General features: G+C 44.7%; 1 protein-coding gene across 4 annotated transcripts in view; it reads right to left on the bottom strand.

The window, feature by feature from the left end:
* Nucleotides 1-10,767, bottom strand: part of WDR59 (WD repeat domain 59) — an 83,903-nt gene extending 73,136 nt beyond the window's left edge. For 2 of the 4 annotated variants that reach the window (XM_074968313.1, XM_074968314.1), the window contains exons 1-2: nt 10,452-10,756; nt 188-237 (exon numbers count right to left, since the gene is read on the bottom strand). In XM_074968313.1, the coding sequence (XP_074824414.1) occupies nt 188-237; nt 10,452-10,505 (104 nt within the window). In that variant the 5' untranslated portion in view covers nt 10,506-10,756. Of the gene's footprint in view, nt 1-187; nt 238-10,451 lie in introns of all 4 variants that reach the window. The other 2 variants (XR_012641539.1, XM_074968315.1) reach the window with 2 other exon arrangements.
* Between the last annotated feature and the right edge of the window lie 1,402 nt (nt 10,768-12,169).

Here is a 12,169-nt window from a genome sequence, read left to right as displayed (position 1 = left end):
GAGTTAGTGTTTCTGTCTTTTGCCTCTCTATCGCGTTGGAAACGTGACCCAGTAAGCTCTGAATAGAATTCAGTTTCACCCTCCTCCAACAGTACATCAACTTTTCAATCAAGATCAGCCTGAAGGTCACTGATTTGACTTCTGAAAGAGATTGCCACAAATTTCTATTGGAGAGTGTCACACTCACCCTGAGAGCACCGCATGCTGTCCAAGACAATCCACTGACATAGCAGTTGCCTGTCAAAGAGAAAAAACTAAATTACACCCATCAGTTTACGTTTCCAGTCAAACAAAGCTATGTGCAAGATTGATATCCTGAAGGAACGCCTGCCTGCTTATCTTTAAGAAGGCCCAAGCTGGTAGGGTGGAAGCAAAGCTTGCTTGACATCAGGGATAGAAGAATTATCTTCCTCCCACAAATCACAATCTGGGATGGGGAGCTGATCTGAAGGATGAAGGTAGTGCGAAGATGTTGTCTCTTTAGTGTAGGTTGAAGAATAGATATGACAGACACAGCTGCAAGCACTGAAAGCTTACTTCTTTTCCCTTAACTCTGCAACCACAGATGAAACCTTTTAATCACTGTTCTCTAATGATTATTATTAATGTGGTTCTGTTCCTGTTGTGAAGTAGCTTTTAAAAAATGTTAACCCTGCTTTTATTCCGGGAACATCTTTTACAATCCTGCACGTATGTAAAGTGTGACCACTTCTGTAGGCCAGACATGCACAAATGGAAGATAGCTAAGATATATTAGTCTTCTTTATGTTTAACTTTCGTATTGATGGAAACTAAGAGACCCCTAAGTCCCTCCAAGAGATTGAGACAGAACAGACTAGCAGATAAGTTTCTGCAGGAAGAGAAAATGAAGCAGGTTTTGAAAAATTTACATCTACGTGCTAACGGTGCGTAGGAAGCTTTATCTGAATAGCCAAGGGCCTAAACCATCAATTTACATATCATTTAAATGTAATTAAAAAAGCTTCTAGCGCTCATGGTTCAAAGATAAGCTTCTAAATATGACCCAACTGTAAAGCAACACAGTGCCATCTTCCTAAGTCTGCAGCCAGCTAGCTAGCTCCTGTCCTTTTACTGCTGCTAAGAGCTTTGCCAAGCAGTGTCAGTGTGAAATTAACAAGCCTCTGGTCAGCTTCACAGCTACCAACTGGGCAGCAGAAAAAATAAATAAATATATATGTTGGTTTTACTCTATTGCCGGGCTGGCAAACCTATGAGCAGGGTAGTGCTGGCTGCCCTCCCTACATTTTTTTAGTGTTCAGATTGTTTTGTTCTGGCTGGTAAGTTGAGTCTTCTGGCTAGTAGTGGGTCTCATACATTTCTCCAAACACTGAAGCTAAGAATTTAAAACGACTCCGTTATTTAGGACCCTAAATAGCAAGGGCTAAAGCTATCCCCCTGGACTCCAGTTAAGAACTGCAAACAGAATTACTAGTATAAAGTGTGCTATGACATTTACAGCAACGTAACATAGGGGAGGAGGATTTGCAACAATATTTCTGTCACAGTTCAGGGCAACTGTGCCTGTATTCCCCCGAGTGGTCCCTCAAGGGCCCCCACTCTAAGTTCCCAGCTCCTCAGCCATCACCTCTCTTGGGTAGAGAGCTGCATTATTTTCCTTTTTTCTTTAAAGGCTGCACAGTTTTCTACCCACCCTCTGATACTCCCAGCAAGCCAGTCTGCCTAAAAGGCCAGCATCTGTGCTTTGCTTTCTCTCCAGAGGCTGTGCCCTGTGGATAGCCCACAGTTATAAGTTACCACACAGCTCTTTATAAGCAAGCACCTTTACTCTTCAGGTGAAAGCATTACAGAGAAAACATATTAGAAGACTAAAAGAACCTACTTGCAAGCTAAAAAGTTTATCAGCGGTCACCCCCAACTCCAACAAGGGCTCTGGTAGGTGTCAGTCCTTCAAAACTCACAACTGGGTTTTCCCCATGGTTACAGGTTCATAACTGGCACAGATTCAGAATCAAGAACCACCATGAATAGTTTAATCTTGGCCTCATGTAACAGGTGATCAGCAGACAGTGGCCTGCTCCTCAGGGCCTAGATTCGAAAGGCTGGGTTTTTGCATAATCAGAGGTGAGGAATTTGCATTCACCTCCCCCTAGATCAGGGGTGCGCAAACTACAGCCCGCGAGCCGTTTTAAGCCAGACTGTGAGCCACACCATGCGGCTCGGCCCCACTCCGGCTGGGGCATTGGGTCAGGGGCCACACCACGCTGCTCCTGGAAGCCGTGGATGGGGATGCATGGGGCGGATGGGGCTGCGGATGCGGCAGCGTGCAGAGCCGCCTGGCCACGCCTCTGCGTAGGAGTCAGAAAAGGGTAATGCCACTGCTTCCAGGAGCCACTTGAGGTAAGCACCGCTTGGAGCCTGCACCCCCCGAGCCTCTCCCCATGCCCCAATCCCCCTCCTGCTCTCCAAACGCCTTGATCCCAGCCCAGAGCACCCTCCTGCACCCCAAATTCCTCATTCCCAGCCCCACCCCAGAGTCTGCACCCCCTCCTGCACCCCAACCCCAATTTTGTGAGCACTCATGGCCCACCATACAATTTCTATCCCCGTCGGGCCAAAAAGTTTGACCACCGCTGCTCTAGATATTCCCCAGGAAATCCACTTGACACTTTGTGTTACAAAAGCCCATTCTTGTCTGACACATTGTTCAAGATAGCCCTTTGAAACGCTAGGTCTCACATCTGTCACATCTCCCCCCTCGAGCGGTTACATGCAATCCCGACCCACAATAATATATGAACTATTCATTTAATACAATGGACTCCAAAGATACTTAATTAGTAAGGTCTCCCTAAGATATAACAGGAAATTGCCATCTCTATCACAATAGCTAGAATAGCTCCTTTTACGAAAAATGAAGAGGAAAATAGCTGAAGCCATTATTGACATAAGCGCTTTTGGTCTGATGAAGAACTAGTCAACTGGCAGGTATTTAATACAGCTAGAGTGGAGCAACCTTATGCTCTTGGTACTTTGTCCATCTTTCCCAAGAGACAGGAGAACGCCAATAATTCAAAGCTCAAGTCATCTTGTACAAAGGTTTTTAAAATAGGTTTAGTCAGCTGTTCCTGTTTTAAAAAGTTCTTTGCAATTTAGTAACCGTTCATATATGGTTGTAATTAACACTTTATGTATCGGTATACTGCATTTGTAGACAGTGAGTAAGTGTTGTTAGGACAAATTTCAATGCCATAAAACTTAATTACTGACGAGAACAGGACAAAGCGCCAGTATACAGTCTCACATCCTGGACGACCATTCTGTCAGCGTCACAAATGAGGTCACTTGATAGGAAGATAGCCGGTCCAGTATTACAGGTTCGAATCTGGGTGTGAAACTTCACTGTCAAATTCGTTGCAGAGGTTTTGCACGCCAAGAACATGACCTTTCAGAATGCAGCTCTGAGCAAAACTAAGACAGATTTCTTCCAGACGAAATTCTCAGGTTACCTGCAATTGCTGCAATTAGCATTAATGCTTATTTGGATAGGTATGTTCAAACTATTACATGTTTGAAAGGAATGCTTAGTCACCAGCACAGGCAGCATCCCCCACCCCCCAAACATCTTTACTGCTCTTCTGTCTTCAGAAAGCACCTTTTCATACCCCCGAATGCTATCTGCTTTTGGATGTACCGTAACTATTGCTTTCCACTTTGCAGGAAGCAGACAGACTTGATTTTCCATGGTTGCACTATCTTTAGATTCAGTAAAGAGTCCTGTGGCACCTTATAGACTAACAGATGTATTGGAGCATAAACTATGTTTAAATTGTAAGCTCTTGGAGGGTAGAGACCAGTTACTTATTTAGCTTAGCTCACTGTCTTGCACGCTGACAGCTAATCAGAAAAAAATTATTTTAACCCACCTTTGGGCTGCACTGACAGCTTGCCAAGAACCTATGGGCCACATCCATTTGGATCAAAGAGCACAGATTACAAGCTCCTTCAATTTCAGCGAGGAGATGTAGCCTGCAGACACTCCAGGTTTTAATCTGCTATATGGCCTTCTGCTAAGAGATACAGTATTGTAGGCTGTGGCCTGGAGTTTCCATAAGTAATGCTTTGGTATTAAACATCAGGTTGGCTGCAGTGAGGAGCTCTATGGGCTTTAAGTGCTGAGTGTTATTTGTCTGTAGATTGCTCTTTAGCCGTCTGTGTAATGTTCATGTCACAGAGGCAGTGTGGATAGAACATGGATGAGATGCAGGCTGTCACTGGTCTGTAGGGTGACCCCAGAAAATCACTTCACCTCTGTGAACCTCAGCTTCCCCAGCTGTAAAATGGGGATAATGATACTGAGGATTGACTTTGTAAAACCTTTGGAGATCTACTGCCAAGAAGTGCTCTGTAAGAGCTAGGGAGTTATAGTGTTTTACCACATGCTGTGAGCAGAGCTCTCACACAGCCCTACCCATACAGGCCCAAACCCAAACCATATGAGTATGTTCAGCGTTAGTGAAAGGTGCCAGCCTACCAGCCCTGGGGACTGAAGTCCTCTACTCCTAGAACAGGCAGTGCCAGTTCCTAAATCGACCAGTGGGCCTTGCTGCTGACTTGCAAGAAACAGCTCCAGGAGAAAGGAAGTAGGTTCAGCCTCCATAGCCTTTTTAATCCTCAGCTTCTCTATTAAGATTGACAACTGTCATGTTGAAATCTATCTGCAAGGAAGAGGACTGAGACCCCCGACTCATTTCACATAAACTGTCAAGTGGTAAGATTTGCTCTCTCCTGATCTAGACCAGATCTGAACAAGTGAACTAGAGGCGAATGTCTTCACCTCATTATCAATTCTCTGGAAGCAATTCTTCACCACGGCACCATGTTCATTTCTCAAAACTTGATCTCTTTAATGCTTTGATTAGAGGAAGAGATGGAGGAATGCAAGATGTAAAACAAAGAAGGCTGTAGGCTGGATTCATTACACTGAAAACATATGAACTCAACAACTTTGTTCCTAAAGAAGTAGTGTGACAGAGATGGTAATTTCCTGCAACATCCTGCACAAACCTGACTGAATTAAGTTGGTCTGTCATTGCGGCCAGGGACTGCATGTAATTCCGTGGGGAAGAGGGACCACAGCTCTAACAAACAGGGAGGCTGGTTAGGTAAATTCACTCCAGCTGTAAAACCACCAGAGCAGTATCACCACTTGGGGAGGTTTGCATATACAGGTTCAAACTGGATTCTCCATGGACCAACAGACAAAAAAAGGACTTCTGGTTAAACAGCCTGAGTTAAAACAGACTCAGGGCCTTCTTTCTGATCCTACAGATGAACAGGACCATCTCTCTAAGTGGAGAAGGGGAAGTCCGTTCTTGGAAGGGTTGGAAGGACGTGGCCCAGTTTGTCGCCTTGTTCTGAGCAAAAGGGGTTATGAATTTGTAACCACAGAAATAATCCCTGGTGGGGTTTAAAGGACTGTTTACTGGCTAGACCACTTGTTGGAGTTGGGGTGCTCTCTGGTATGCTTATTGGCATGTGCAATATAGGCTCTTTTATTGTGTTAATATGTTTTCTCTAATGTTTTTACCATAAGAGTAAATGTGCTTGCTTAGAAAGAGCTGTGTGGTAACTTAACTGTGATAATTACACCGTTTTCTGTCTCCAAGACGAAGAGTAAAGCAGGCCCTGCTTAGGCATCCTGGCTTTACTTGGACATTCACAGCGAGGGCTGCCTGGAAATACCCAGCTCAGGAGGGACAGAGGCACGAGTCTCCACCCAAAAGAGGTGTCTGCTGGGGAACTAGAAGCTAAAAGTGGGAACTCTTGCTGGACCACAGAGGGAGAATACGGGTGCAGTTGGGGGATCGGTCCTGCTTCGAGCAGGGGTTGGACTAGATACCTCCTGAGGTCCCTTCCAACCCTGATATTCTATGAACTGTAACAGACAGAGCTACTGTGTTCAACTGTTGTTGCAATTGCTAGTGCTTCTTTTAAGCATGTTTCCTTATGCGGAATATGTTAACACATCTGCATCTGGACGCACTCGTAAGAGGGTTTCACTATAAGTAGTAGCTTCCAAAGTATAAGTTTGCCTCCTTGTTTTCTTGAAAAGAGGGCCCCCAATTTTCCTCCACTCAAGCCCCACTGAACAATGTAGGCTAGAGATAAACTGCCATAGAAAATAATTTAAATGTTGCTTTCACCAGCAACCCCAGCAGTAACAGAAACAGTAGATCAGCACGTCAGACATGGGTCTGTTCCCCAAATGTTTTAAATGGGTTATGGCTAAATGAACAAGATATAATTTGCACATCAGATTTTAGATGATTAAGCTGGACAAAAATACTAGAACTCTAGGTATAGTCATTTTAATAAGAGGAATAAATATATGATCAGCAATTGAGCAAAAACAATAAAAAAGTTATTCTCAATTGATTATGTGTATGCATTGTATGCATTCAGCAAAACATGGGATGCTTAGCAACAAACTTCAATTTAAAATGCTCATTTTCTTGGCAACAGAGGTTATGAGTTTTTAAAAATATGTTGCTTAGCAGGCACAGAGCTATCTTGGCTGTTCAGATATTTGATAGTCACTACACTTTCACACAAGGATTTCAAGGAAATGAAGCCAAGAGGATTTCCTACCATGATTATTGCCAGAGATCTTTCTGCTATTTTATTAAAAGAACCTTAAATGCAACAGACGTGCAGGACAGGAAAGCAGCCAGGTTTCTACGTATCAACTTGGTCATTCATTTCCATTCACCATGAATCTCTTTTGCAGATTGCAGCCATGCTTAGATCCCCATCACCTTGCAAGGGTTGTAGCTGTGATGGTCACTAACACTGAAACCAGCAGCAACTGTCCAGATTACCAAAATCCATTTCAGGAGAAAGAAACAGAAAATACTTTGACGGAGTCAGTCACTCACCCGGCAGTTAAGTAAAGGGGCTAGGCAGGCGAGCCAAGAGTTAAAAAAATAAACCTAGGGTAAGCATGTTTAAAGAAGGGGAAAATAATACAAGTATGTCTTATCTGGTAGTTTGGAAGAAAACATAAAACCAAGGCCTTGAACACTTATGGTCATAAATGATTCCAAGGCATTTCTCAAAAAAATAGGCCTAACTCTGGGATCTTGCCCAAATCCTGGATTAAAGAGACACCAACACATTTAAAAATATATGCTGTAAACAAAATAATATCGCTAAAAGTACCTGGGGAACCCAATTTACTGCTCACATTTTAATTCAACTTTAATAAGAACTTGTTTTGAAAAAGTTAAAGGGATAGTCAACTTTAAAAGGTTTCTACAACTGAATTAAAAGTAGTTTCAGCTAATACACCGGCTACTGAGTATCCCTGCCAAACTTTGTGGTTTAGCAATTACATTTTATTTTTTAAACAAGAGAAGAATGAGGGGGGATTTGATAGCTGCTTTCAACTACCTGAAAGGGGGTTCCAAAGAGGATGGATCTAGACGTTCTCAGTGGTGGCAGATGACAGAACAAGGAGTAATGGTCTCAAGTTGCAGTGGGGGAGTTTTAGGTTGGATATTAGGAAAAACTTTTTCACTAGGAGGGTGGTGAAACACTGGAATGCGTTATCTAGGGAGGTGGTGGGATCTCCTTCCTTTGAGGGTTTTAAGGCCCGGCTTGACAAAGCCCTGGCTTGGATGATTTAGTTGGCTTTGATTTAGGTCCTGCTTTGAGCAGGGGGTTGGACTAGATGACCTCCTGAGGTCCCTTCCAACCCTGATATTCTAGGATTCTCTCTCTCTCTACTGCTGCTTGAAGGCTTCACACAAACAACGGGGGAAAATGACTGTCATTTCAAAGGAAACCCTGAAAGTGACTATATAGCAAGTACCACCAAAAAAAGAGAGAATTTTCTAATATTTTAATTACAGGCATCTCAGTTGTTAACTGTAACAACAACAGGTAAAAAAAATTCTTGATAGAAGTATGATTTTATACTTCAGTAAGGCTTTTATTACCCTCTCATATGACTTCTCTTAAACAAAATAGAGAAATATAGCCTAGATGAACCTACTACAAGGTGGGTGCACATTATCAATGGTTCACAATCAAGCTAAAAGGATATATCATGTGGGGTCCCACAGGGATCTGTCCTGAGTCCATTTTATTCAATATCTTCAAATATAATTTGGACAATGACATAGAAAGTACACTTATAAAGTTTGTGTATGATAACAAGCTGGGAGGGGTTGCAAGCACCTTGGAGGGCAGGATTAGAATTCAAAATGATCTTGACAAACTGGAGAAATGGTCTGAAATAAATAGGATGAAATTCAATAAGGACACAGATAAAGTACTTCACTTAGGAAGAAATAATCAATTCCACAAATACAAAATGGGAAATGACGGCCTAGGAAGGAGTATGCAGTGTTGTAGCCATGTCAGCCCAGGAGATTAGAGACAAGCTGGATGAAGTAATAGCTTTTATTGGACCAACTTTTGATGGTGAGAGAGAGCTCTTGAAAAGCCCTATGTACTTTGAAAGTTTGCCCCACTTACCAACAGAGTTGGTCCAATAAAAAAAAAAATATTACCTGACCCACCTTGTTTCTCTAGGAAGGAATATTGCAGAAAAGGATCTGGAGATTATAGTGGATCATAAACTAAATGAGAGTTAACAATGTAACATGCTGCAAACAAAGTGATCATTCTGGGATGTATTAGCAGAAGTGTTTTAAGCAAGACAAGTAGCAATTACTCCATTCTAGGCAGCCCTGATAAGGCCTCAACTGGGAGTACTGTGTTCAGTTGTGGACACCACACTTTGAGAAGGATGTGGACAAATCAGAGAAGGTCCAGAGGAGAGCTAGAAAAATGTTTAAAGGTCTAGAAACATGACCTGTGAGGAAAGATTAAAAAAATTGGGTTTGTTAGTTTGGAATAGAGGTGACTGAGTAGGGACATGATAACAGCCTTCAACTATATAAAAGGTTGATATAAAGAAGAGGGTGAGAAATTGTTCTCTTTAGCCACTGAGGATGGGACAAGAAGTAACAGGCTTGAATTGCAGCAAGGGAGATTTAGTTAAACATTAGGGAAAAGTTCTTAACTGTCACAGAAGTTAAATGCTGGACCAAATTAACTAGAGAGGCTGTGGAATCTCTGTCATTGGAGGTTTTTAAGAACAGATTGGACAAACAACTGTCAGCGATGGTCTAGATTTGTTTCAGAGTAGCAGCCGTGTTAGTCTGTATTTGCAAAAAGAAGAGGAGTACTTGTGGCACCTTAGAGACTAACAAATTTATATGAGCATAAGCTGTTGTGAGCTACAGCTCACTTCATCGGATGCATCGGTCTAGATTTGGTCCTGCCTCAGTGCAGGGGGCTGGACTTGATGACCTCATGTGGTCCCTTCCACTCCTGCATTTCTATGAGCTAGTCTACAGTAGAAGCGCTACAACGGCGCTGATGGAGCTGTGCCACTGTAGCACGTCTGGTGAAGATGTCCAAGCCGATGGGAGAGAGCTCTCCTGTCCACTTAATTACTCTACCTTTGCGAGAGCGGGTAGCTCTGGTTTTGTCTACACTGGCACTTTTGGCAATAAAACTTTTGTTGTTCAGGGGTGTAAAAAACCACACACCTAAACAACAAAAGTTTTAACCACAAAAAGCACCAGTGTGGACAGTGCTTCGCTGGGGGGAGTCGCTCTCCCACCAATGAAGCGATCGCCCCTGGTTGGGGGTGGTTTTATTTTGTCGCCAGGAGAGCTCCCTCCCAGTGACAAAGAGGGGCTACACGGCACCTTCCCACAGCAGGGCTGCAGCAGCACAGCCATGCCATTGTAAGGCGTGCCACGTCCACGTGGCCTGTGCCAGCAGGAGCGCGTCTCCAGCCGACGAAGCGCTGTCTGCGCCCGGGGGGCTCCGGGGTCGCGTATTCACACCCCGAGCGACATCAGTGACGCCCAGGACGAGGCGGCACAGACAAGGCAATGGTAGCATGCCTCCAAGCTGACAGTGTCCCTGCAGCTCCGACTGGACACGGACTCTTCACTACCCGCCCCACATTTCTGCACAGTGCTGTGGCTTTAAATAGCTGCCCAGCGCCCTGCTCACCCCTGCAGACCCCTGAGCCGAGCCCTGTCCCTGCGGGGCTGCAGTGCCCGGCGCTGGCAGGAGCAACGCCGCCACCGCGCTGCTGGGTGGCTCCCCAGAAGCGGCTGCATCGCGGCGCTGGGCGTAGGGCCCTGCCCAGGCAGCAGCCCGCCCCACCCGCAGGGGGCTGGGAGAGGCGCCCCCCGGCGCGAGGGCTGGGCGGGAGGATCCGAGCCCTGGCGGGGCCCGTGTGCCGGGGAGCTCCGCAAGCGGGCTCCCCGCTCGGCCCCAGTGCAATGGGAGGGGGGAAAGCAGGGCGCTCCCCACACGGACCTGGGGGGGGGGGGGGAGGCCGTGGCGCATGCGCTCTCCCGGAGGCTGCGGGGGCTTGTTACCTGCGAGTCCCGGAACTCCACCACCACATTCTCGCTGCTCCAGCGTGCCGCCATCTTCGGCCGCCCCGCGCGACGCCGTTGAGGCGAGCGGTATTGGAGACGCGACTGCGGACGCCCCCGGCCTGAAGCGCAAGGGCTGCTGGGAGATGTAGTCCCGGTGTCCCAAGGCAGGGCTCCGAGAAGCGTTCGCGCAGCCGGGCGCCTCCCCCCCAGCCTGTGCGGTCAAGGCGCCTGGCCGCTCGTAGCAGGGAGCGCTCCGGCCGTGAGCGTCACGGGATCCCATGACTCCTGGAGCTGGGGCTTTAAGAAAAAACACCAACTATTGGGAGACTCACACTCAGAGCACAAGTTGTCACCCTCTCTAGCTCTCTCTGCGTGTAATCATCTTCCCCAGGGCCCTGTACTGCATTGCTGAGCTCATTGAAGGAGCAGCGAGGCAGTTTTCTTTAGTTACCTAAATATTTTCCTCTTTAGGTATTTTTTTGCCATTGGTTAAGAGGCTATTGGTTGGTAGGTTAGGCCCTGAATTTAGGTACTGTAAAAATTATTAAAATAAAAAATGTTGACAAAAGCTGGTATTTACAAAATTGCTTTAATGGGATTAAAAATAAAAATAGTTTTGTGTTTGGGTTTCAATATTACCTTACAATGGTCCCAAACCTGCTAACACTTGGATGCATGCTTCATTTTGCTTAAATTAGTAGTCCCACTAAAATTAATAAAACTGCTCACAGCCCTGATCTTGTAAAAATGTCTATGTGCGTGTGCTTAACTTTACTACCATGAGTAGGTCCATTGAGGTTAATGGGATTACTCATACAGTAGAACCTCAGAGTTACAAACACCAGAGTTATGAACTGAGCAGTCAACTACACACCTCATTTGGAACCGGAAGTACACAATCAGGCAGCAGCACAGAAAACAACTACAAAAAAGCAAATACAGTACAGTACCATGTTAAACTTAAGTTAAAAAATGTTTTGAAAAGGGAAGGAAACTGATTCTGTGCTTGTTTCATTTAAATTAATATGGCTAAAAGCAGCATTTTCTTCTGCAAATAAAATTTCAAAGCTGTTTCAATGTTCGGTTGTAAACTGTTGAAAGGTTTCAGAGTAACAGCCGTGTTAGTCTGTATTCGCAAAAAGAAAAGGAGTACTTGTGGCACCTTAGAGACTAACCAATTTATTTGAGCATGAGCTTTCGTGAGCTACAAGTCACTTCATCGGATGCATACTGTGGAAAATACAGAAGATGTTCTTATACACACAAACCATGAAAAAATGGGTGTTTACCACTACAAAAGGTTTTCTCTCCCCCCACCCCACTCTCCTTACAGTGTGTGATAATCAAGTTGAAACTGCTGAAAGAACAACCATAACGTTTTGTTCAGAGTTACGAACAGCTTCCATTCCCAAGGTATTCGTAACTCTGATATTTTACTGTAATAGTAAAGTTAAGCATGTGTTTAAATGTTTGCAGGACTGGGGCCAACGTTTGCAACTGCAATGCTGAAGATGTATTCGATATGAGAACCTGAAAGTGAAACTAACTAGGAAATAAAAAGAAAAAAGAAAAGGAGTACTTGTGGCACCTTAGAGACTAACCAGTTTATTTGAGCATGAGCTTTCGTGAGCTACAGCTCACTTCATCGGATGCATACTGTGGAAACTGCAGAAGACATTATATACACACAGAGACCATGAAACAAAACTTCCTCC

Source organism: Natator depressus, chromosome 12 (genome assembly GCF_965152275.1).
Source record: "Natator depressus isolate rNatDep1 chromosome 12, rNatDep2.hap1, whole genome shotgun sequence".
Taxonomy (NCBI): Eukaryota; Metazoa; Chordata; order Testudines; family Cheloniidae; genus Natator; species Natator depressus.
This window is presented reverse-complemented; position numbering and strand designations above follow the sequence as displayed.